At 41.6% G+C, this 25,165-nt stretch overlaps 2 protein-coding genes across 2 annotated transcripts in view; one reads left to right on the forward strand and one right to left on the reverse strand.

Annotated features, from left to right (window-relative positions):
- LOC309706775 (transcriptional repressor scratch 1-like) overlaps positions 1-25,165 on the forward strand; it is a 409,990-nt gene that overhangs the window by 295,978 nt on the left and 88,847 nt on the right. The gene's annotated exons all lie outside the window — the stretch shown is intronic.
- The window catches only part of plxnb1b (plexin b1b), a 98,627-nt gene that overhangs the window by 32,944 nt on the left and 40,518 nt on the right, over positions 1-25,165 (reverse strand). The window contains exons 2-3 of the mRNA XM_082533853.1: positions 6,524-6,612; positions 171-1,335 (exon numbers count right to left, since the gene is read on the reverse strand). Coding sequence (XP_082389979.1) covers positions 171-1,325 — 1,155 coding nt within the window. The 5' untranslated portion in view covers positions 1,326-1,335; positions 6,524-6,612. The remainder of the gene's footprint in view (positions 1-170; positions 1,336-6,523; positions 6,613-25,165) is intronic.

The following is a 25,165-nucleotide window of genomic DNA, read 5'->3' on the forward strand; positions in this document are numbered from 1 at the left end:
CACTTCCTAATGCAAGTTTCACAATATCTGCACAACAAGCAAAGCAAGCAGTTTACAAGCAAAGTGCGAGCAGAAATAGCAAGCGTTTCACCCTAATTTTGTGTCTTAAATAAAACCATACGACATTAAGTAGCTGAACAAAAACCAGCTGATTCAACAGATGAGCTCACCTCTGGCAGATTGGCACAGTTGGATTTGACGTCATATTCAATGTAGGCTGCCTCCACTCCTGCTTCTTTACCCATCTGTGTATAGCAAAAGTCTCTGGTGGAGTTGATCCTGCGGTCTACATCTTCAAGGTTAAACACGCAAAGAGCCGACTCCTCACTGGGCCGAGTTGAAGCCAAACGAGTGGAGAAAACACCAACTAGAGTCTCTGAACCCCGGCCCCCTAAGTCTTCTTTGGACACGCCCAGCTGGACAGCTTGCAAGAGATTGTAAATTTTACCCGTCCTTGAACGACATGTCAGCGGTACTTCCACATAGGAGTAATAGGCCTGATCATCCAAACACACGCGAGAGATGTAGGTACGGTACTCGCGCGATGGCGACTTTAGGTCCCTTCTGTAGAAAAGGAAGTACACGTGCTGACGGTGGGCGAACGAGGCAACAAAATTATGATCATACTCTGAGAGGCGGCCAGCCACGGCCAACTTGGCAGTCTCTTCGTAGGAAAAGATGGGATCCTGGGCAAGGTTTCGCGTGGAAATAGGCGGATGGCTGCTGGTGTAACCCCGACCCACAAACAAAACAGGCTGCTTGTCAGGATGAGAGCGAACCACAAGCCCAACAGTACTAACATTAGGGTGATTAGCCGCTACGTACTGAGTATCAACCGGCCTCTCTGTGGAAAAAAGCACTTGATCCACAGAATCCAGGCTACGCTTCTGGCAAATTCCTTGGTTGACACTGCCGCAGGTTATAAGTTCCATAGAGTAAGGATTGACCAACAAGAGCTTGTTGTGGTTGCTAGTTTCTCGGGCCTGAGGACAGTTGGTCTCAGTTACAGGAGGTAAGCAATCCCGGCTGTCTGTAACGGGGCCTGTGTCATCCTGTAGCTCAGGTTGGAGGAAGGGATCCAACTGGAACAGGCGATTTCGGGCCCCGACGTAGACCCGACCCACGTTGGGGTTAGGATGCAGGGCCAGGTGCTCAAACAGAGTGTCATTTCGGATAAACGTAGGATAAAAATTGGATGGGAATGAGTCTGATCCTTGGACAGTGCCTATAGGAAATAAAATTAAGGGACAGCCAGTGGCCAGCAGCAGGAGAGAAAGCAGCGTTTTGACTGCTGACAATGAAAGACGCACCATCCCCAGAGGCATGGCGGCAGAGCTGAGGGAAAGAACAAAACACAGGATGTCAAAGAATTTTCCAGACACAGAAGTTATATCATGGATTCACACATAACAGAACTTACTTTAGAAACCATCCACCCATCTATTTTTAATCTCTTTTTGACAACACAATTATGATTTGAAACACAAGACCTTACTGAACTTTAATGTTTAGCGGTATATACAGTGGGGCAAAAAAGTATTTAGTCAGCCACCGATTGTGCAAGTTCCCCCACCTAAAATGATGACAGAGGTCAGTAATTTGCACCAGAGGTACACTTCAACTGTGAGAGACAGAATGTGAAAAAAAAATCCATGAATCCACATGGTAGGATTTGTAAAGAATTTATTAGTAAATCAGGGTGGAAAATAAGTATTTGGTCAATAACAAAAATACAACTCAATACTTTGTAACATAACCTTTGTTGGCAATAACAGAGGTCAAACGTTTACTATAGGTCTTTACCAGGTTTGCACACACAGTAGCTGGTATTTTGGCCCATTCCTCCATGCAGATCTTCTCGAGAGCAGTGATGTTTTGGGGCTGTCGCCGAGCAACATGGACTTTCAACTCCCGCCACAGATTTTCTATGGGGTTGAGGTCTGGAGACTGGCTAGGCCACTCCAGGACTTTCAAATGCTTCTTACGGAGCCACTCCTTTGTTGCCCGGGCGGTGTGTTTTGGATCATTGTCATGTTGGAAGACCCAGCCTCGTTTCATCTTCAAAGTTCTCACTGATGGAAGGAGGTTTTGGCTCAAAATCTCACGATACATGGCCCCATTCATTCTGTCCTTAACACGGATCAGTCGTCCTGTCCCCTTGGCAGAAAAACAGCCCCATAGCATGATGTTTCCACCCCCATGCTTCACAGTAGGTATGGTGTTCTTGGGATGCAACTCAGTATTCTTCTTCCTCCAAACACGACGAGTTGAGTTTATACCACAAAGTTCTACTTTGGTTTCATCTGACCACATGACATTCTCCCAATCCTCTGCTGTATCATCCATGTGCTCTCTGGCAAACTTCAGACGGGCCTGGACATGCACTGGCTTCAGCAGCGGAACACGTCTGGCACTGCGGGATTTGATTCCCTGCCGTTGTAGTGTGTTACTGATGGTGACCTTTGTTACTTTGGTCCCAGCTCTCTGCAGGTCATTCACCAGGTCCCCCCGTGTGGTTCTGGGATCTTTGCTCACCGTTCTCATGATCATTTTGACCCCACAGGATGAGATCTTGCGTGGAGCCCCAGATCGAGGGAGATTATCAGTGGTCTTGTATGTCTTCCATTTTCTGATGATTGCTCCCACAGTTGATTTTTTCACACCAAGCTGCTTGCCTATTGTAGATTCACTCTTCCCAGTCTGGTGCAGGTCTACAATACTTTTCCTGGTGTCCTTCGAAAGCTCTTTGGTCTTGGCCATGGCGGAGTTTGGAGTCTGACTGTTTGAGGCTGTGGACAGGTGTCTTTTATACAGATGATGAGTTCAAACAGGTGCCATTCATACAGGTAACGAGTGGGGGACAGAAAAGCTTCTTACAGAAGACGTTACAGGTCTGTGAGAGCCAGAGATTTTCCTTGTTTGAGGTGACCAAATACTTATTTTCCACCCTAATTTACGAATAAATTCTTTACAAATCCTACCATGTGGATTCATGGATTTTTTTTTTCACATTCTGTCTCTCACAGTTGAAGTGTACCTCTGGTGCAAATTACTGACCTCTGTCATCATTTTAAGTGGGGGAACTTGCACAATCGGTGGCTGACTAAATACTTTTTTGCCCCACTGTATATTAATATTAATCATGACCAAAATAATGAGGTGAGCATACGAACAAGTAATCCTCCTCTAAACACTTCTACTCTTGAGTCTGTACGATGTAAATAAAAGGGCTGGCTATGCTCTAGTTGTCCTTTATTTGCAAAGGACAACAAATCAGAAAAAAGTTTTCTCAACATGACAGTGAAAAACATCTTTAGGCAGATGAGCTCAAAGACTCAAGACCAACATAGATAAAGATCATTTTTGAATTGTGAATCATGCAAAGCTACTGTAGTGGAGCCCAATTATAAAACATCTCATGATGAGCTCTCTCAAGACCTTTGCAACCTTATTCTTGTAAAACATACTGATGGGATTTGTTACAGAAGAATTTCTAAACTGCTGAAGGTACCAGTGAGCATTGTTGAGGCCATAATCCGGAGAAGCCGGCCGCGACCAGGTGCTCCCCGTAAAATTTCAAACCGAAGAGTGAAAAGAATTACCAGAAGAGTCATCCAGTACGTTTTCCCCTGTGTCATTTCTCATAATTACACATAATTTATGGACACCTATGGTTTGATGTCTTTGCATGTGTGGATTGGACGTGTGGTTACCAACATCTGGTAAGACTTTCTTGTCCTTGAGAAATATATTTACTTATACTTGTATATTATGGCTGCTGTAACAGTTACATCATAAACCAATGTTAGCAAAGTAGAATGGGAGGCAGAGCCTTCAGTTTTCAGGCCCCTCTTCTGTGGAACCAGCTTCCAGTTTGGATTCAGGAGACAGACACTATCTCTACTTTTAAGATTAGGCTTCAAACTTTCCTTTTTGCTAAAGCATATAGTTAGGGCTGGACCAGGTGACCCTGAATCCTCCCTTAGTTATGCTGCAATAGCTGTAGGCTGCTGGGGGATTCCCATGATGCATTGAGTTTTTCTTCTTCAGTCATCTTTCTCACTCACTATGTGTTAATAGACCTCTCTGCATTGAATCATATCTGTTATTAATCTCTGTCTCTCTTCCACAGCATGTCTTCATCCTGTCTTCCTCCTCTCTCCCTAACCAGTCGCAGCAGATGGCCGCCCCTCCCTGAGCCTGGTTCTGCCAGATGTTTCTTCCTGTTAAAAGGGAGTTTTTCCTTCCCACTGTTGCCAAAGTGCTGCTCATAGGGGGTCATATGATTGTTGGGTTTTTCTCTGAATGTATTATTGTAGGGTCTACCTTACAATATAAAGCACCTTGAGGCGACTGTTGTTGTGATTTGGCGCTGTAGAAATAAAACTGAATTGAATTGGAATTAGCAGAGCGATGAACCAATCAGCACCGTCTCCCAAGAATCTTCTTGGTTCAAACCCAAAGTGGGCCCTTTTTGTGGAGAGTTCCCTCTCTGCCTGCGTTGGTTTCCTACAGGTACTACAGGTTCCTCCCCCAACCCAAGGTCTGTGGTCTGTTAGGTTACATATGTGTTAGGCTAACTGGTAACTCTAAACTGAAAACGGACGTCAGATAAACTAAAGTATGGCGAATAAAGCACTCTATGAATGTATGCTTAAATATGGCTCGTTTCTGAAGTGCTTTAAATGGTCAATAAGACTAAAAAAAAATTTTCTATAACTAGTTCATAACTAGCTAATGCAAGGCCATTTCTCTGTCCTCCTAATGGGGTCATTGACTCCTTTTATTTTCAGGTAATTGTGTTATTAACGTTGACATGACACAGCCAAGAGAAATTATAGATATGCTATAGTCGAAACAGGCAAAGCTTGCTCTCTTGTATCACCTGTGTGATCACGGAGCAGGAGCAGTGATCAACATCAGTTTTGTCCACTAACATCATTTAACTTCTGTCTCAAAATGACTGAGGCAGGACATGAAATGAAACAACGGGGGAAAAACAAACAAACACAAAAGGCTGCTTCAGAGCACATAGTGTAGATGAAATCTAAATCTAATAATTCTTGTGCCACCCTTGACGCCAAAACTTGCAATCAAGAATTTGTGATCATTTGCAACGAGTCTTTCGCATCTTTGAAGCAAGTCTGGCCCCCTTTAAACTGCAGGATTGTTTTAACTTCACTGGAGGGCTTGAGAGCATCAACAGCCTGTCTGAGGTCATGCGAACACACTTCAATCAGATTTCAGTCTGGACTATGCCAGTTCACAGCCATTCAGAGGTGCCCTGCTACTGGTCTTCCTCTTGTCCTGGTGCATAATTAAGTGAGCCTGAGCTTCAGCCACAAACTTATGGCCGGGCATTTTCCTTCAGGATTTTCTGGTAGAGAGATTCATGGTTTCAGTTACACCAAGTCAAACTGACAGGCCCCCGTTTGACTGCTCATATGATGTTGTTTTTATGGAATGCTTCTGTCTTGTCAGGCCACAGAATATTTCCCAAAACACTTGGGTGATCGTCAAGATATTTCTGGAAAACATGAGATGAGACTTTGCGTGTCTTGGATCTCTCCCACGAATGCCATTTTTGCACAGTCACTTTCTTGCATTCATGATTGTTGAATCATAAACTGAGGAGTTGTTTAGATGCTGTTCTAGAGTCTTGACGTTTTCACACCTAGGCTCAGGCGATTAGAGGATCATCAGGGGTCTTTTTTTCCCCTCTTTGGGGGGGAAACTCCCACTAGGTTTAAATCTGGGACTCCCCACCATTTGACCTTAGAACTAAAGAAGCTTCTCGGATGAGAGGTGAAACATCTTCAAGCAACTTAAAGAAGTCCAGACGCTTTTCAGTGCAAGCTCCTTTGACTATGATGACCTGGATGACTGAGAACCTTCACAGACACGCCCACTTAAAATCAATCCTTTGATTTTCTGGAAAATCGACAGTGCCCCTCATGTATGAACTCTGGTTGTGTTTACTGACCTCGAAACGATTTTATGTGGTGCACGGCGCTCGAAAATCTGTCAAAAAAATGTTTTATTACGACTTTCGTAAGCTACGAAGCTGATGGATTGTGGGAGCATTACGGCATTACGGCTCTCGTAGACAGCCTCGCGGAGTGATACGCACTGTGCTTCAACATAATATTACTGTATTGTGTGTGTGTGTAACCTCTTGAGTTTTGTGGATATTAAACATGGTTATGCTGAGGATATGTCGGCTGAAGAACCACTGTCCAGTTTATACAGTTCACTGTATATGTGTCAAGACTACACATGTAATTGTATTAGTCTAGTTAGTAGTCCTAACTACTAATTCTAACCTATATTAAATGCTGCTGTATGTAAGCCTTGTTTGTATGGAAACCTGTTCATTCCACCATGTAAGGGCAACTCATAAAACTCACTGTTACATAAGAAGACACTGTGTCTATTTTCGGACTTTATGACCATCTCATTAAGTTTGATTATTTCAAACAGAAGGACTACTAGAAATAAACCATAGGACACATCAGCTTCTCACCATTTGTTTCCAGTGGTGTTTTATAGAGGCATCTCACCTCTTGACCTCCCAGCAGCTTGGGTTTAAACACACATAGTTCTGGATACAACCTGCAACACAAAGCAAACAGAAGATATATCATTATTCTCTATTCTTAGACAGTGAGACAAGCGGAGCGACGACACATCTAAAAGGATATTAATGCAGGCCAATGAAGCATGTGTGTTTGCCTCTAGGGCTCCAGCACCTAGTATTTTTGAGTACCACCACAGTCCAAAGAATGCTGTGGGAAGCTCATTTTCATTGAAATTCCAGTCAGACCCGTATCTGACAGACTACATCCGTTTTTGTGTGTTTAAAATAAAACCAAAATCAGAAAAAACTACATAAAAACCTTGCAGTAGGGGCCAAGTCAAGTGATGCCAGTCCAAGAGTGGTTCTCAGTGTCACACACTTTCCCAGTACTCAATCCTCTCTTATTGCTAGGATACAAGGTACAAAACCTTCCAAGTCTCTGCCAGAAAAACAAGTTGGTAGGAGGTAAAACAGGACTGCATGGACTGTTTATACACCACAAACCCTCATTTCTACCTCAAGTCTACAGCGTTTACTCAGTTATAATTGTTAAATGACATTGAAAGCTCGACTTTCTTCTTCATACAGTATATGGCTGCTCATTACCTCTCCTCCTCCACAGCCTGCCCGCACTCCACTGCTGGCACAGATTTATCTCTTACGAGTTCAGGCTTATCCAAAAGGGAGATTGGGAAAAAGACGCTATTCATGCCACTGAAGAGGCTGAACTTCAACCAGTGTACGTGTATATACACACACACACACACACACACACACACACACACACACACACACACACACCTTTTCCCCTGCCAGATTAAGAGCATTAGAAAGCTTGCTTTGTTGGTGGAAATCTCCTATATATGGGAATGAGGGTAAAGGTCTGGTAAGAGGCCAAGGACAGTATCATCATTATCATTGCTGTTGTTATTATTATTATTAATACTAATACTAATAATAATAATAACAATAATAGCATACAGGAGAAGGTACAGGTCTATACAGGCCAGAACATCCAGACTGGCCAACAGCCTGTATCCACAGGCTGTGAGGCTCCTGAACTCTCTGCCCCCCTCTCACGGACAATAACCATATCCAACTTCTTAATAGCAATGAACTGGTCTGCATTGGTGCATCATATCTTTATTCTCTTCCCCCTCCTGCCCCCCCCCCCTCTTTCTTAAATAGATAACTATCATATCTGATATCATATCTCACAGTACAATAATATTGAATGGGTTGCATTGTTGTATTTTGTCATGTTTCTCAGGTCTTTGTCTGAATTTCTACGAACATTATTGCTAAGGATTGTCTTATTGCATTGGAGTCACACTGGGTTAAATATGTACACTTGGGTTTTAAGGGGTATTTATTATTTTCTTCTTTTTTTGGGGTTGTATGGAAGCCCCAAACGCAATTTCATTGTTCTTGACAATGACAATAAATAAATAAATACTAATACTAAATTATTATCATCATCATCATCATCATCATAATGGATACTTTATATCACACATTATATACACATGTTACCAAATGTCAATTCTCATCCAAATGTTTCTGATTTTTCCATCCAACAACATGCATCTTCCTGCACAGCCAATGAGGTCAAGCACGCAGATTCATTTGGTGACTGAGCTGGGAATGATCACATATAAACCTAAACACAGGCTCCTTTGACCCCTGAGGGTGGGGGAAGCTAGTGTTTATATCTTATTTATAAAGCTGCAGCTCCCTGGTGGAAAAGTTCCCTGTGAGGATTATACTTGGGAAGCAGTTACGAGCCTAACAGAGCAGAGGCAGAAATGACTGGCACATTCATTTATAAAAGAATTTTTCCAAAAAATATAGAGTGGCTTTCTTTTTCCAGGATTACCAAGTTAAACTAACATTACTGTAACAGCGCTAGAATTAAGGGATGTGTTCTCTAACCCTTCGACTTTGCAGGCCCCAGTTAGCGATCTACTATTTTCACAAAGCTGCAAAACAAAAAGCCAAAAGCACACTAAACTGGACCACTGTGACACTTACAGAAATGTAGAAAAGGTTTCCCATTCCTGCATCAAATAATCCAATCAGACTCAACTTCAAAGTTTCAGACACCTGAGAACTAGAAAATGGACTCCTGATTCAATTCCCCTACATTTGGACTCGGAGTGGAAGCCTTCTAACTTCAGCACGCCTTGGGCATCCGCCAGATGTAAGAGCGAAGAAATATGTGCCTGTAATTGCTTTTATCTAAATGTTCTTTTATGTAATGGACTCCAGTCTTGTTCTAGTCTCCTCACTCAGTAGCAATAAATTATGCACTTTTCCAGCAGTTATGAAAGATGCAGGCACCCAAAGACATTTGGAAATACAATAAAGCTAGAAAAAGACACTTTAAGCTTTACACCCAGAATATACACTAATACAATGACCCCATCATTAAAGGCTCACTACACTGGAACTAAGACCAGTAGGTCAATGGCTATCTCACTAGTGTCTAATTAAAAGTGCTTTGAGTGCTCAGGTAGATCAGAAAAGTGCAACTTAAGAACCAGTCCATTCACCATTCAGAAAGTTCACCAACAAGTCGTCCCAGTACTTCCTGTCTACTGTACAAAACTATTAACAAAAACAAAAGAAACCCCAACATAAAACACACAAGTACCAAAGCAGACTTTGTGGAGATGAGCCCAATTATGGCTTTTATGACAGATTTCCCCAAACAGTAGAACTGAAGCCATTTCCTGTATGTTATGCTTTTATTATATTTTAGTTTACTAAAAAACTTCTTCCACGCTTAGTTTTTAGGTTTTATTTCAGTTCACTATAATAGTTTGGTTCATATGCAAATTGTCTGAGTAGACTGTTCTGGAGTGTAGTAGTGTTGAATGATTGCAGTGTCAGTGGGGATCCATAAACCACAAATGGCTCCAAACAAGCAGCTTCCCACAGAGCTAAGAGACCATGACTACACTGAATATGATGAGCGTCCAAAGACAGCGCAAGCAAAAGGGACAGATTTAGTGTAAATGTGCAAAAAAAATAAATAGTAAGGTAAATGTACTAATATATTGTTAAGGTCATGATAGTAGTGGGTGCTGAAGCAGATGAATGGGACCAGCAGGACAGATTCCCTGTAGCACAAACCACGCCTGCCAGACTCCACAGCACCACAGAGCATTAAACTGAGCCATCATCTGCTTCACCGAGTCCATCTTTTCATTCATTCTCAACTCAGTTATCCTGTTATACTCAGTTATTCTGAAGGAGACGGATGAGAGCAACAGCAGAGCAGGGCACAGAGTATATCTGAAGTGAAAAAGCTGGCCCAGGGCTACAGAAGGACAATCGTAAAATTGCGAGGAAGGGGGTGAGGAAAAGAGGAAGGGGATACAACGAGAGAAAAAAAGACCAGAAACGAGTGCAGACAAGCCTCAGTGCTCACTGAGAACTGATGGAATGTGACTAATGATAATAAGCCAGAGAAAGAATGAGAGGGGGCAAGAGGGGAGTGAAGCTAGAGGATGAGGTGACCACATGACTGTCCCCGCCACCAACACATGACCCTACGCTGTGTCACTGCATCATTTCATGTTTGGCACTGATCACCACCTGCACTCATGTATATATCTTTCTACGTAGCACTCATAATTCTTATTCTCATGTATATATCTCATGTATATCTCATGCACATATCTTCTTTCTACATAGCACTTTAATTCTTATTGTCTGCACTGAAGCACCGCAGCAATTTCCTAATGTTGTAAACCTCAACATCTGGCAATAAACCCATTCTGATTCTGATTCTGATTAATTACAGCGACCATCCGCCCCATCTGTCAACCAGTGGCTACAGTCTGTGATATGTATCATGCCAATGGAAGCCTTCTCTACAGCACTTAAGGACAAACCTTTCCTTTTCTATCGCATATGGGACCCTTTTTTGGCCCACCTGAACACTCCTTCTGCTCAGAGGTTGAAATCGGGCTTACGGGATTTAGCCTGGCAACAAAGGGACGATTGTTAACCTTTTTCATTGTTTATTAATATTGCTGTTGGCTTTCTCTTTCTGCCTCCCACGTCCTGCTATACATGTAGATGCATCTTTGTCCTGTGTATGTATATGCTGGTGACTGCTGTTTTCCTGCTCTGCAATTAAAAGTTCAAAAAAAAAAAAAAAAAAAATTACAGCGACCATCCATAATGACCCATTCATTCACAGAACAAGGGGGAGGGAAATAAAGCAAGTTTCTAATTAGTGACATGATTTAGAGAATAAACAACCAAGCAGGAGCACAAACACATGCCTATAATGAGAACTTCTTCCTACTACGCTTTAAACAAAACAAACACTCACTCCAAAAATCTCTACACCAACAAACAGCATTTACAAAGGATGCTTTAAAGTAACAAACTCATTTACATCGTGACCACATAAAGGCCACTTTGATCTTAAGTGGGCGGGACTGACTGTAAAGCTTGATTACACATTTACACTGCATCTCACATTACACAACACAACTTTTGGGTTAATCCATAGAAAATGTCTCTTGTGCGACCAGTTACCGGCTGTAAACCATTTCTCAATTAAATCATTTCATTTACTTGTTGAAGTGTGAAACGCCACAGCAGTTCTTTGTTTTCTTTTCTTTTTAAAAAAAAAACAACATTTTTTGTTAAACTGCATTTTCACACATTTTAAAGTCCCAATTTATGCCATTGTCTAAAAGCAGCCCGCTGGGCCAGATTGGAGTGTTTGCCGTGCCGATTCTGGCCCCTAGCCTTATGTTTGACACCCCTGGTTTGAAGTCTGTGAGAGCTGACACACGTTGGCTGTCCAACATCCTCCTCTTCTTTGTTTCACTAGGTCACCAGTGTTACTGCTTTGCTACACGAGTGGTATAAACAACATTAATACACCTACGCCTCACAGCAAGAAGGTCCAGTGTTCTAATCCACCATCCGGGGAGTTTGCATGTTCTCCGTGCGTCTGTGTGGGATCTCTATGCTTCCTCCCATGACCCAAAGACATGTAGTTAGCGGGGTTACATTGATTGGTGATTTTAATTTGTCCATGAGTGTGGACAAACCCTGTGACAGGCTGGTGACCTGTCCAGGCTGTACCCCACCTCTTCCCCTACGGCAGCTGGGACAGGCGCCAGCCCCCTCGCAACCCTGAATTACGTAAGTGGAAGAGGATGGATGGATACATACATATATATTTATTTATGTTTGTTTTAAACCTTTGTCCAGCATTGCAAACAGTATGATTATTAAAGCTAACATTCACTTTACAGTGAGTGCAGCTGTTGGACATCATTCCTCATTTTCAGAAAATGCAATCATGGAAGAGTTTGATGTGAAAACCGGCACAGAATCGCCTGTTTTGCATAATAAAGTGGAAGAAAACTAGGATTTATACAAACACAAGAAATACATCGACTTGGAACTTCAAATGGTTAATCAATAATCAAATCTGAGAAGCTGCTGCTCGCCTCTGCAGTCTTCTTTTGTTTCCAATAGACAGAGTATATACCATATCCCATTGGAGTATGAGCTGGACCGATCAAAGTGGCAGCGTATTAAGTTTACATTTGAATTTACAAGAAATGGACCCTGAAGTTTCTGCAGCTGCCAAATCTTTGTGTTTCCTTCAGGAAGGATTGGGAAATAAACTCGTTACTCGTAGTAGTCTTTACTTTACCTCTACTCTACTTTTTCCTTGGATGTGTTTTGTTGATTGTATATTGAGACAACAATGCAAATAAGAAATGTAGCTATTCGATGAACCAGCTTCATGTTCTGCATTCTTAGTAATAATGACACACAAAGCAAAGCTCAAATATCCAAGAGAAGGAGCATTTTTTCTTAAAACCCTCCATTAATATGCAAATTTATGCAGAAATTTGCTCCAAAGTCTAATTAGATCACATGCTCCAATGGATTACCTGAGGTGAGGTGCCAACAACATGCCTACAGTCACAGAACAATATGTTTACCTAAAGCCAAAAACAGTCTTTCCTTAACTTCTATTTGACATAATGGATTTCCAAATAGTTATTTATAGAGAAACCCTCAATAATTGCCACCCATCTTAAAGAACGTATTTTAACTGGTGATTAACTTCATGGGGAGCAGGAATGAAAAGGGAAATGAGGAGGAGGGAAATCGTTGGCCCGTGCTTTCTTCCGGAAGGAAACATCTTTCCAGAAATGAAGACATAAAAGTTCATAGGTTTCTGGGTCAGGACTATTTAAGGGATGAAGTTCCTCAGTGCCATAACGGTGAGCTTTCCTGGACACGTTTCAGTTGTCAGACAAGGGCAGTCACGTCTCACTGCCTCCGTACAGGAAGTTCCCATGGCTGTTAAACTTTATAACCCTGAGGAAATCACTTTAGGGTGACAGAGGATGAGCCTGGCACAGGAAAGGATCGGGTCTTAAGGATCACCTCTGTGTTTGGGTGGCCCTCGATGACTTTGACCAAGCACATGGACATGTGTTCCTGTTTCCTCACGATAAATCAGCCTCTCTGTATGTCAGACACAAAACGCTTGTTCTCAGCTTTTTCAGTTTGGCAGATTTAAAGATGCGTACGCTATCTTGGGCTCACCATCCATTAAGTACATCTTCTTCCAAAAACTACAACTTAAAGATCTAAATATCTTTTAGGCTCTGCCTTCTGTTGGTTAGCATCTAGGGGTGGGTTTTTATAATCGATTCATCGATTAAAATAGATTCTGGCTTGGATAACGTAAAATCGATTCATTAAAATCCTGAATCGATTTTTTTAATATAAATTTATTTTGCCCGAAATGCCAGAATCTCTGGTGACATCTCACAAAATTTCAAGAACCACCAAACAGCTAAGACAGTAAATGAGAGCAGGAACACGGATTCTGCACATAGACTTAAACACACAGCGCGACCCGCGTATCAGAATCAGTTAGATGTCGCCTTTCTCACGGTCGGGGTGAAAGCCGACAGCGCGCTGATTCTTTGAATCGCGCTTTGTGTTCACGCCCTTAATGAGCCGATTCTAAAACTGTTAGTTTGATCTCTCTCTCCAAACAATATTGACCGAACCAGCAGCAAAAGAAGATCCAAACGCTTCACATAAACATCGTCATGAATTCACTCTGACTTTTACTGTTTTGCTTCCACCGCGATGCGCAGCTCTCTCTCTCTCTGTACTTCAAGAACAGTTTCCCTTTCTTCATTATTGGCTTGCTTGTTACGCACCAGTCTACTATTGTTTACAGCGCTGTCAGCCGCTGTTTTTTTCCCTTTTACATTTTCCGAAAAGAAAACCTAATTTCTGCTGTTCAATACTGAACAAATTTAAACTTTTTAAAATTATTCAAAATGCAAAACGCTTAACCGTGTCTCTAATAAAACCGCTGTAACTTCAGAGGTAATGTTCATGTGTTGATTAATGGTTTTCTTTCGTTTTTGATGTACTGTAGAATATTTTTATAAAATCCCAGGCCAGGAAAATCACCTTCATGTTTTTCTGTGTTTTATCTTCAGCTACTTTGACACAAAGGCATCTGCTGTGACGCTCACACCTGTGATAAAGTCTTGCGTCTGTCAGCTTCCTTTTTATTGATACAAAAATATGTAAATGTACTGATCTGAATTATAATATTTCTGACTGTCAAAATTTCCCAGATTTAAATCGAATCGAATTAAATCGAATCGTGGATCGAATTGATTCGGGACCTTGTGAATCGGAATTGAATCGATTCTAGAAATCAGTGACGATACCCAGCCCTATTAGCATCCTTCAAGTTAACAGACAACAAAATAATGTGAAAGTTCAATAACAAAAACCTAGTTTTAAAACTAATAATAATAATAATAATAATAATAATAATAATAATAATAATAATAATGGATTGCATTTTTATAGCGCTTTTCGGGACCCGTCAAAGCGCTTTAATATCACTATTCATTCACTCTCACATTCACACACTGGTGGAGGCAGCTACAGTGTCAGTCCCTGGGGGGCAGACTGACAGAAGTGAGGCTGCCATATCGCGCCATTGGCCCCTCTGGCCATCACCAGTAGGCGGTAGGTGAAGTGTCTTGCCCAAGGACACAACGACCAAGACTGTCTGAGCTGGGGTTCGAACCGGCAACCTTCCGATTACAAGACGAACACCCAACTCTTGAGCCATGATCGCCCTTACTCTCCTTACTGCAGTTATATTGACTGTTTCTCATCATTAAAAGAAAAAGGTCTTTCCAGAAGTAATCGGAAGGTTGCCGGTTCGAGCCCCGGCTTGGACAGTCTCGGTCGTTGTGTCCTTGGGCAAGACACTGCCTACTGGTGGTGGTCAGAGGGCCCGGTGGCGCCAGTGTCCGGCAGCCTCGCCTCTGTCAGTGCGCCCCAGGGTGGCTGTGGCTACAATGTAGCTGCCATCACCAGTGTGTGGTTGTGTAAAGCGCTTTGGGGTCCTGAGGGACTAGAAAAGCATGGCATGACTTTAAGCTGTGTGACGAAGTGCCCGACTGTGGTGGAATTAAATGTTAAATGAGAGCAAGTAGCGAGCCATGAGGGCTATCATAAACAAACAGCAACAGCTGCCAGACAGGAAGCTATAAAAGAGGGTCGGTTTATCTGGATCGTATCTGGATCAGATGCAGCAAACAGGTGCAGCTGACAGTAGACACACCACAGAGTATCTACGGCGCTGCAAGGCCACGACTTCTGAATGAAATCCAAGCTATTATGTTTCAGGGTAAGTCATATCTTATGCCTTCCACTCAGTTCTTAGTGTTGGCGAGGTGGGAGTGTTATCATCTACAATAAACTAAAACCTAGAGACACATAAAAAGTTCAGAGGATGAGGTATGATCTGCCACAGAGAAGAAAATGCACTGTGAATACAACCTTGATGCATGTTCCATCTGTTTGTGTCCATCCTCACACCGAGGCTCATGCACAAACGGTGAATACACACAAGTATTTGTATATATAAAAAAGAAAAAAAAAAAATCTGTGCAGACAAAAATTTCATTCACAAGTTTGATTCAGTGTTTTCTTTATACTGGTCCCCCCCTCCAAAAACAAAGCAACCCCCACGCAAAAAAACAAATGCTGAGAATTACAAATCAATGCATAAAGATATGAAATTAATTTACAAACATAAAATACCAACTAAAAGCGATATTCAGCACCTCTGGTATTTTAGCCTGAGCATCACCTTTATCTTTTTAGACTACGCCCACACTAACCCGGATAGATTTGAAAGTGGCGTTTTCGTCTACACCAGCATTTTCAGTTGTTTTCACAGAGTTGTGCGTCCACATTAAAACGGTCGAAAACGCTCACGTTCCAGTACTGCACATGCGTGAAACACAAGACCTGCCTCCTTGCTGTTTATTTAGTGTCTGGTTCTTTGAAACGTCGCAGCAAAATGTCGAGGAAAAGCAAAGTTTTTAAATGGACTAACAATGAGGTGGAGTTGTTGCTGCGAGTAACACAAAAGTACAAAGTAGCAAAAGCGAGTGAGAATGAAAGTATTTGAAGAAAAGGAGCACGTACAGACTGATATTAATCTTTTTTAGGGCTGTCAAAATTGAGAGCAAACAAAACAACTGCTGTATAATGCCCTCCGCTGTCTTAGTTTAATTGGTCACATGACTGCATCATATGACTAAAATGTGTCATTGTTTTCAAAAAGTCTGTTTTCGCTGTCCACACTGCAATGCCAAAGCACCGTTTTCAAATGTATGCGTTTTCTAGAGCGAAAACGCCGTCTCAGTGTGGACGGGAGGCCAAAATGGAGAGAAAACGATGTGTTTTCAAATGAAAACGCATTAGTAGCCTTAAACTCTTCCAAAGTTTATTCACACTGGTGAAAAAACTTTGGAAAAGTAATTTTGTGACATCATTGACTTCAGTCCGGCTGTGCAGGAGTCTCTCTTACAATATCGTCACCACTTCACCTTGAGGTAAAAATGTTTCCTTGTTCACAGAAACTGGGGCATGGCAGTATTTAGAATTATTCTTATTCAAAGAAAATTGAACAGTGTTAAGAACAATATTGGCAACTGCACACATTTCATGAACCAAGCAGTAATTTTGCCAATATGTTAGAGATGAGATCAACTGTTCTTTGTACAATTCCCAATTTTCCCCCACATTTATTTTAGCTCATTTTAAAAAAGTTTTATTTATTTACTGTCTGAAAGAACAGCATAATTTTTCATCAGTTTACTACAAATAATCCTCTTAATCTTACTTTGAAAGTTTTGTTGATACTAGTCAGCAAACTGCTAGCAGAAGGCCAAACCAACCAGAACCAGTTCATGTGCCACTGAACTCACTGAGGCTGCAGAACAGAAGAACTACCAAACTGCAGTCCAGAAAGGTCAACATACAGCCTGAAGACTCACTGAGGAGGCGGCATCACAACGGATATATCCAATCGAAGGACCATTGAGGCCTGTGATTAAAGGACAAACCGTTGTCTTGCCTTTGCATGACATTACTGTTAATATATTCAAGTAGCTTTCTGAACTGTTTACCAGCACTGTGTGTGTGTGTGTGTGTTCGTTCTCTGCATCACAGTGGGTTAGGTAAAGCATAAAGTGGACGGTGTGTGTTTACACGGTGGATGGCAGCTTTCCAGTGGGAGACTCCACCCCACGAGGGCAGAGACGCAACATCACGCCATTATTGCCATGGAAACACACTGACCCTGAGTTTTGAACGCTGTGTTTAACTCCTCTGGAGTCTGAGTTAAGACACACAGACCAGGTCAGACTGTGATTAGACAGAAGCAGAGCCATCGATTCATAAGTCAGCCTCTGAGGAGCGTTATATACAGTTGTGGTCAAAAGTTTACATACACTTGTAAAGAATATAATATAATGGATCTACCGAGTGTCCCGTTATTTCTAAAACTGATTTTTCTCTGATAGGGTGATTGGAACAGATACTTCTTTGTCACAAAAAACATTCATGAAATTTGGTTCTTTAATGACTTTATTATGGGTTAACAGAAAAAAGTGATCACATCTGCTGGGTCAAAAATATACATACAGCAGTGCTAATATTTGGTTACATGTCCCTTAGCCATTTTGACTTCAATTAGGCGCTTTTGGTAGCCATCCACAAGCTTCTGGTTGAATCTTTGACCACTCCTCTTGACAGAATTGGTGCAGTTCAGTTAAATTTGATGGCTTTCTGACATGGACTTGTTTCTTCAGCATTGTCCACATTTTCAATGGGGTTTAAGTCAGGACTTTGGGAAGGCCATTCTAAAACCCTTATTCTAGCCTGATTTAGCCATTCCTTTACCACTTTTGATGTGTGTTTGGGGTCATTGTCCTGTTGGAACACCCAACTGCGCCCAAGACCCAACCTTCATGCTGATGATTTTAGGTTATGTTGAAGAATGTGAAGGTAATCCTCCTTCTTCATTGTCCCATTTACTCTCTGTAAATCACCAGTTCCATTGGCAGCAAAACAGCCCCACAGCATAATACTCCCACCACCATGCTTGATTGTAGGCATGGTGTTCTTGGGGTCAAAGGCCTCACCTTTTCTCCTCCAAACATATCGCTGGGCATTGTGGCCAAAAAGCTCGATTTTTGTTTAGTCTGACCACAGAACTTTCCTCCAGAAGGTCTTATCTTTGTCCATGTGATCAGCAGCAAACTTCAGTCGAGCCTTAAGGTGCCGCTTTTGGAGCAAGGGCTTCCTTCTTGCACGGCAGCCTCTCAGTCCATGGAGATGCAAAACACGTTTAACTGTGGACAATAACACCTGTGTTCCAGCAGCTTCTAATTCTTGGCAGATCTGCCTTTTGGTGATTCTTGGTTGACTCTTCACCCTCCTGACCAATTTTCTCTCAGCAGCAGGTGATAGCTTGCATTCTCTTCCTGATCTTGGCAGTGATGAAACAGTACCATGCACTTTATACTTACAAACAATTGTTTGCACTGTTGCTCTTGGGACATGCAGCTGCTTTGAAATGGCCCCAAGTGACTTTCCTGACTTGTTCAAGTCAATAATTCGCTTTTTCAGATCCATGCTGAGCTCCTTTGACTTTCCCATTGTAGCATTTGTGGGCGTTTGTATCCAATGAGCCCTATTTAACCTGTCTAAGAGAAGTCACCAGCTGTAGTCACTCATAATCACTCACAAGAAGTTAAGAGGCCATGCTATGAAGCTCAGTTCACTGACAACTTTCTAAGTCACCAAAATTGCTAATTCATGTTGCTGTATGTATATTTTTGACCCAGCAGATGTGATCACTTTTTTCTGTTAACCCATAATAAAGTCATAAAAGAACCAAACTTCATGAATGTTTTTTGTGACAAAGAAGTATCTGTTCCAATCACTCTATCAGAGAAAAATCAGAGTTTTAGAAATAACGGGACACTCGGTAGATCCATTATGTTATATTCTTTACAAGTGTATGTAAACTTTTGACCACAACTGTAGCTGATGGACACGAATAAGAAACAGAGAGGAGAGAAGAACAGAAGAGAGATCAGGACACATTCAGTGTTTATCACATAGAGCCAACAGTAAAATTCTGGGTCAAGGCCCAGAACTATATAATAAAAAAATAAATAAAAATCATTCATATTGTTACTTCTGTTCCACCAGGTAGGGCTGCTCGATTATGGCAAAAATGATAATCACGATTATTTTCACTGAAATTGAGATCTCGATTATTTGACGATATTTATTTAACCCTTTAAGACCTACTATAGAACCAAGTCCGCCAGAGCTTATATTATATTTTTACATGTTGTAGTGCCATTTGTGGGAGCATTTCAAGTTGCTATGCAACTGTTATAGCCCATATTTTAATAATATGTATGCATTAAGTCCATAGTAACTACATTGATTGCAAAAAAGTGCAATAAACTACAAAAAAAAAAATTGAAAATCGTTTTTGTTTTTTTTACATATATTTCTACTTGGAGAAATTTAAGAGGCTTATCCCTCAAAACTTTAAATACAAAAAAGTTGCAAAAAATAGTTTACAACAACAGGAAATTTATTTTGAGTGTCTTCAGTTTTATTTTGGAGATACACCAATTTTTATATACTGCAGGAAAAACGAAAAAAAACAATCCTATGATGCAAATTTGCAAAGAAAACAGCAGGTGCATCAAAATAAACTATTTCCAGCAGTGCAATTCGAGTTCTAAGCATCCCAGAAACTATTCAGAAAAGTCAAACATGACCAGTATAGGTTTTTAAGGCCTACAAGTAAAAAAAAAAAAAAACTACAATTTCCGCGAAAATGACGTCACTTCCGGTTTCGGGCAGGAAATGGCGGACATGTGACAGTTCGCGCTGACGTCTGTTTCACTGTGGGAAGTGTTACGAACAGCTGATCGGATCGGCAAAGCCTGTTTCTGGAATATTATGTTTTTGTTCCTGCAAGCGCTTTTTATGGAAGGAAACCGTGACCGAGGACAAGCTGATGGCATCAGATGTAAGTACAACTCCTCCGGTTTATTGCGCTAGCTTACACGGCTCAGGGTTCTTCAGGGATTTAAAAATAGTTACACAAAACGGAGCATGCTGCTCTGACCGGCATTAAAGGGTTAACAATGACTTTAAAAAATAATATAAAATAGTGTGCAACACCACTGAAGTTTTTTTACCTCTCTTTTCAGCCAACAGCAGTCACTCTCTCCTCTCCAAATAACTTCTGCTTAGTTTTCCGAGCTTCCCTCGGGTCCTCTTAATCAGCGGTCTCCAACCTTTTTTGCGCCACGGACGGTTTATGCCCGACAATATTTTCACAGACCGGCCTTTAAGGTGTCGCGGATAAATGAGGGAGGGGCTAATAATCGGCTCAGTCATTTTTAATGATCGTTGAAAGCCCAGATCGTAATCGTGATTAATTCGATTAATTGAGCAGCCCTACCACCAGGAGCCACAGTGGGCAGGGCAGCACCTATTCAGAGAGAAACCCCTTCAGTGAATAAAGGTTGTTCCATCCCAGCAGCTCTGGCCCTGCTCACAGGACACTGTGGGATAGTTATACACACAATTGTGTGTCTGCAGACTTTGTTGGGCCTAGTGGGTTTCTGAGCCATCAGTCAAATTGTGCCAACAAGCTGTGTGTTTTTAGAGGCCTGGGGCCAGTTGGAGATAGCTTTGCTGCCCTTCACTATTTTCTAATAGCAGAAGTGGATTATATAAATCGTATTTTAATCACTTTTTATACTTGTCCAGGTGTCTGCAGCTGTATGATACAAGTCATTTTCCTGTTACACTCTTTCCTACTACTCAAGTGTGCTTCGAGTCCACCGGAAGGACACATGCAGAGTTGTTTTATTGCAGTGTTCGCAGAGGTCTACAGAGAGCCTCATGGTCACATTTGACTCGGGCAGGTCAATGCATACCCACAGATTCAGAGCCTACAATACAACATGTTATAAGAGGTTCTCACTAGAGGACCCCAATACTAAGAACACTTTGATGCAATACAACATCCAAAGGAAAAAAAAACAAAACATTTTTTCTTTTCATTTTCAGATTGTAAATTTATTTCCAGTCTGAATACAGTCATATTCTCCCCCCCATCAGAGCACTCGATTCAGTAGTTTGTGGAGCCACCTTCTGCAGCAGTAACTTAAAATCATAATCATTAACATGACTGTCAGTCTCCAACATTGTTGTGTTGTGATTTTGGCCCACACTTCTTTCTATCCTTTTAATGTTCAGTTCATTGAGGTTTGCAAACATTTGTTTATGCGCAGCAATAACATCAGCATTTCAAATCAAATTTAGGTCTGGACAGGGCCACTGCTGTAGATTAGTTGGGATCATTGTCACAGTGCATGGCCCAACTTCAGCCAAGTTTTAGCCAGAAGATAGCCTCATATTTCCCTGTAAAATGCATTGGTATACAGAGGACATCACAATGATTGCAAGGTGCCCAGGGTCCCGTGCCTGCAAAATAAACCCAAATCATCAGCCCTCTGCTGAGATGTTTGTGCTGACAGGCTGTGTCTGCTTCCCCCGCAGGTATGGCACTATGCATTATGGCTAAAGAGGTCTACTTTGGTCTCATCTGTTCAAAGGACAGAGTTCCAGAAGTCCTGTGATTTGTTTCCATGTTTTATTTAGAGAGAAGAGACTTTGTCTTGGCAACCCTTCCAAACAAGACATACTTGTTTGGCCTTTTCTAGCATTATCTAGATGCTACTTTCCTCTTAATTTGGAATGAAATAGTAAGGATGTACTTAAACTTTTCAAACGACTGCTGTGAAAAGGTTTTCATAAATAAACCGATCTCGACAACCATTGAGGAAACATGAGGACAGAGAAAGATAATTATGAGTTTACTGTGTGACTTTTAGAAACCACGAGAAGCTACAGCCTGTGCGTCTCTCCTCCACTGGACTTTAATATTAGCTTTAACCACACTCAGTCATTGTGTAGCGCTGATATGCTGGGAAGTTAGAAGAAAAGCGTGCATGTGTGGACACTCGTGCACTGTTTTTTTAATGAGGCAATGTCTTCACAGGCAAATTATAGCCTGTGTTTTCACATGCTGATTATGGTGAGGAAAACTATGCACACATTATCAGAAAGAATGCAGAAAATCCTCTGACGGAGAGCAAAAGTAGGAAGGACAAGCTATCGTTACCCCCACACACCCCCACTGGTTCCATGCACCACAGTAACTGGCCTATATGCAGCTGGAAAACACAACACTAAGAGTGGGTGAACACCTGAATGGCAACTTCCTGAACAGGACTGACAAAGCAGCAGCTCCTGGACACATACGTTTCTGAGTTGGAATATTTAAGGTAAAATTAGATATTACATTATTCTTTTGTTGCAGCAGTTAACAACAACAACATTCGGCCATTTTGGCTGAATTTCTCTGGTTCATAACAAATAAACAAATTTGACAGGAAAAAAAAAAAAGCGCTCTGTTCCAGCCTGAATTATACTGCTCGCCCAATTGTTTGATGCTGCACGAGTGACAGACACCCCCTGCTCAACATTTCTTCCTTCATTCACGGGAGATGGAACAGATACACGCAGCCCTTCAGCTTGTTAATGCCATTTGGCCTTGCAGTACAGAACACCAGAAGCACACTGCTGAGAATGAAACCAATATAACAGCAGCAAAATCAAGTTTTCAGGTTTCCCAGAAACAGAAGGTGGCAATAAGAAAAGAACAGTTCAAAGAAATGACTAAAATCCCCAAATGCCCCTGATATTCATGCCAAAGATGAGTGTATGCAAACTCCTGAGCACACTCATATTATTGGTAACTCATTTTGGCTTTGTTGGGGCTTTTTTGTTTGTTTACTAAATGAAAGAAATGGAAAAAAAAACAAAACAATCTAATTGCTCATTGCTCTTATTTTGAAAGGTCAGTCACTTTTAACAAGCAAGTAGCCCGTGCTATTTTGGATTCCACTAAGAGCCTATTCGCTGGCATATTCAGTGACTATGAGAGCTGTCAACATTTCTCAGTTCCTTTCCCAGAGAGGATCTTGTCCTGGGCTCCACCACGTTGTGCTGTAGGGGGCAACAGCAGTTCCACTTTGCACTGTGTCCTGGTTCTGGTTCATGTGCATGTAGTCTGCTGCAGACCAGAACAAGCACTACTGGCAACTCATTCACAAAATAACTCATTTGAGAGTCAGAGGATTAAATTGCTCATTTGTGCAATCTTCAGGAATGCATGACAGACTATAACACGGTGCTGGGTCAAGTAAATGTGCAAAGACTGAGGTTAAACTATAAAAGGCTAAATGTAAAAGATTTGTTCTTGGCAGTCGTATTGGAGTCTGCTCCACTGAAACTATTTAAATTCTTGGTTGAAACTGCTGTGGTCATTTTTACCATCGCTCTACAGCGCTGCGATTTCAGTCTGGGATAATCTACAGTCTGCTTCTGAAACTCGGCTCAACTTTGATGACTGAATATTTATCCAGGGTCACGTGCTCATAAAAAAATGTGCTGCTGCAACAATGACAATGTCCAGTAACACCAATCACCAGATGCTTTTAGTTCTCATGTCTCATGTTATGTGCCGATACAAACAGCTGCACCACATCATCACTTGACAATTCAGTGTTAAAATGATTACATTATTAATGGGTTCATGAATGTATTAGCCTATCCCAGCCTAAAGTAAAGAACAGATCTCTGCTTCATGTCACAAGACACTAAACATGCTCACACCACCATTCAGAAGCAGAGTGCTGGAGCACTGCAAATATGTGTGATAATCTACCTCGATCTGCATATTTAGTCGAATGGTCACTACAAAACATTCACATGCTAGTCAACCAGAGCGAGAGGTATTACTCTGGCTATCAGAGATGTGTGAGCAATACAGCTAATCAAAAGATACAGAAGTTGTTGTGTGTGAAGACTGGCTAAACAAAGCAGTCGGTCAGTTGTTCAAACTTCATGCAGTAATGAGAAAGACAAATATTTGGGCTCTCATGGAGCAGAAACATAGCTAGTAGCAATATGGCACAAAAACAAGCTATTATTAGAATTAGTAGTGGGAGAGGGATACAGACAGTAAGCCACGGACTGACAGATGGCTGCTATGAGAGACGGAGGGAGGATGGGCTCCGATGCGAGATTTTAGATAAGCTGTACAAGGAAGAATGGAAGAATTGACCACAATAGCAAACATCAGCACAAACGCGCTGACACCTTGTCTCCTCCTAAAGTTTATATTAAGTCCAGTTTACTGGAGCCAAGTAGGAGGTTAACCACTGATTAACTTCACTCATTAAAACAAATATCCTCCTCCTTCCTCTATGGCTCTCCACAGTGGATCATCCCTGTGTCACACCAAGACTCCTTCCTGGCAGCACCATCTTCAACGTCCAGTATATCCAGTATCCTTCCTCTGCACTCTTAACAGATTCAACTCTGCCACCTCACGCTGCGATCCTGAGCTTTGTCTCCAAACCACACATAATAGCAGGTCTCACTAACATCTTGTAAACCTTCCCTTTTTCTCTGGTTACAAATCAACCTTGGCATTCGTCTCCACCCACCCTGCCTGCACGTTCTTCTGAACCTCTCTCATGCACTGTCCTGCACCATGCTTTGGATGGTGAGCCCAGGTATTTAAATTCATCTACCTTCACCATCTTTACTCCTTGCATGTCAACCTTTTCACCAGTCGCCCTCTCCTTCACACACACAAATTCTGTCTTTTGTTTGTTTTGCCTGTCCCGTTTGGCTCTTTTGCATCAGAATTATTGTCTAAAGGCGAAGAAAGATGCCCAATGGATTTACTTTACCAAATGGGCCATCCCAGCCTTGCCGTATTGGTCCATTTGATTCACCTTTGCTTTTATTGTTTATTTTATTTTCACTTGCTGAACACAGGACAGACTTGCCTGGGGAAAAGAAAAGGGAGAAAGAAAGAGGGAAAGAAAAACAGCGGGGAAGAGGGACGGTGATAACGGACAAAAAACCAACAAAACAGACAACAAATACATACATCAATCACCTGGATCACCTGTTGAGAAAGAAAAAAAGAGAAAACAAGCAAAGGAAAAAGAGCAACATAATAAACAACATCATCATGATGATATATGGGAATATAACTGTAAATACTAA

The sequence above is a fragment of the Aulonocara stuartgranti genome (genome assembly GCF_965226115.1).
Source record: "Aulonocara stuartgranti genome assembly, chromosome: 5".
NCBI lineage: Eukaryota > Metazoa > Chordata > Actinopteri > Cichliformes > Cichlidae > Aulonocara > Aulonocara stuartgranti.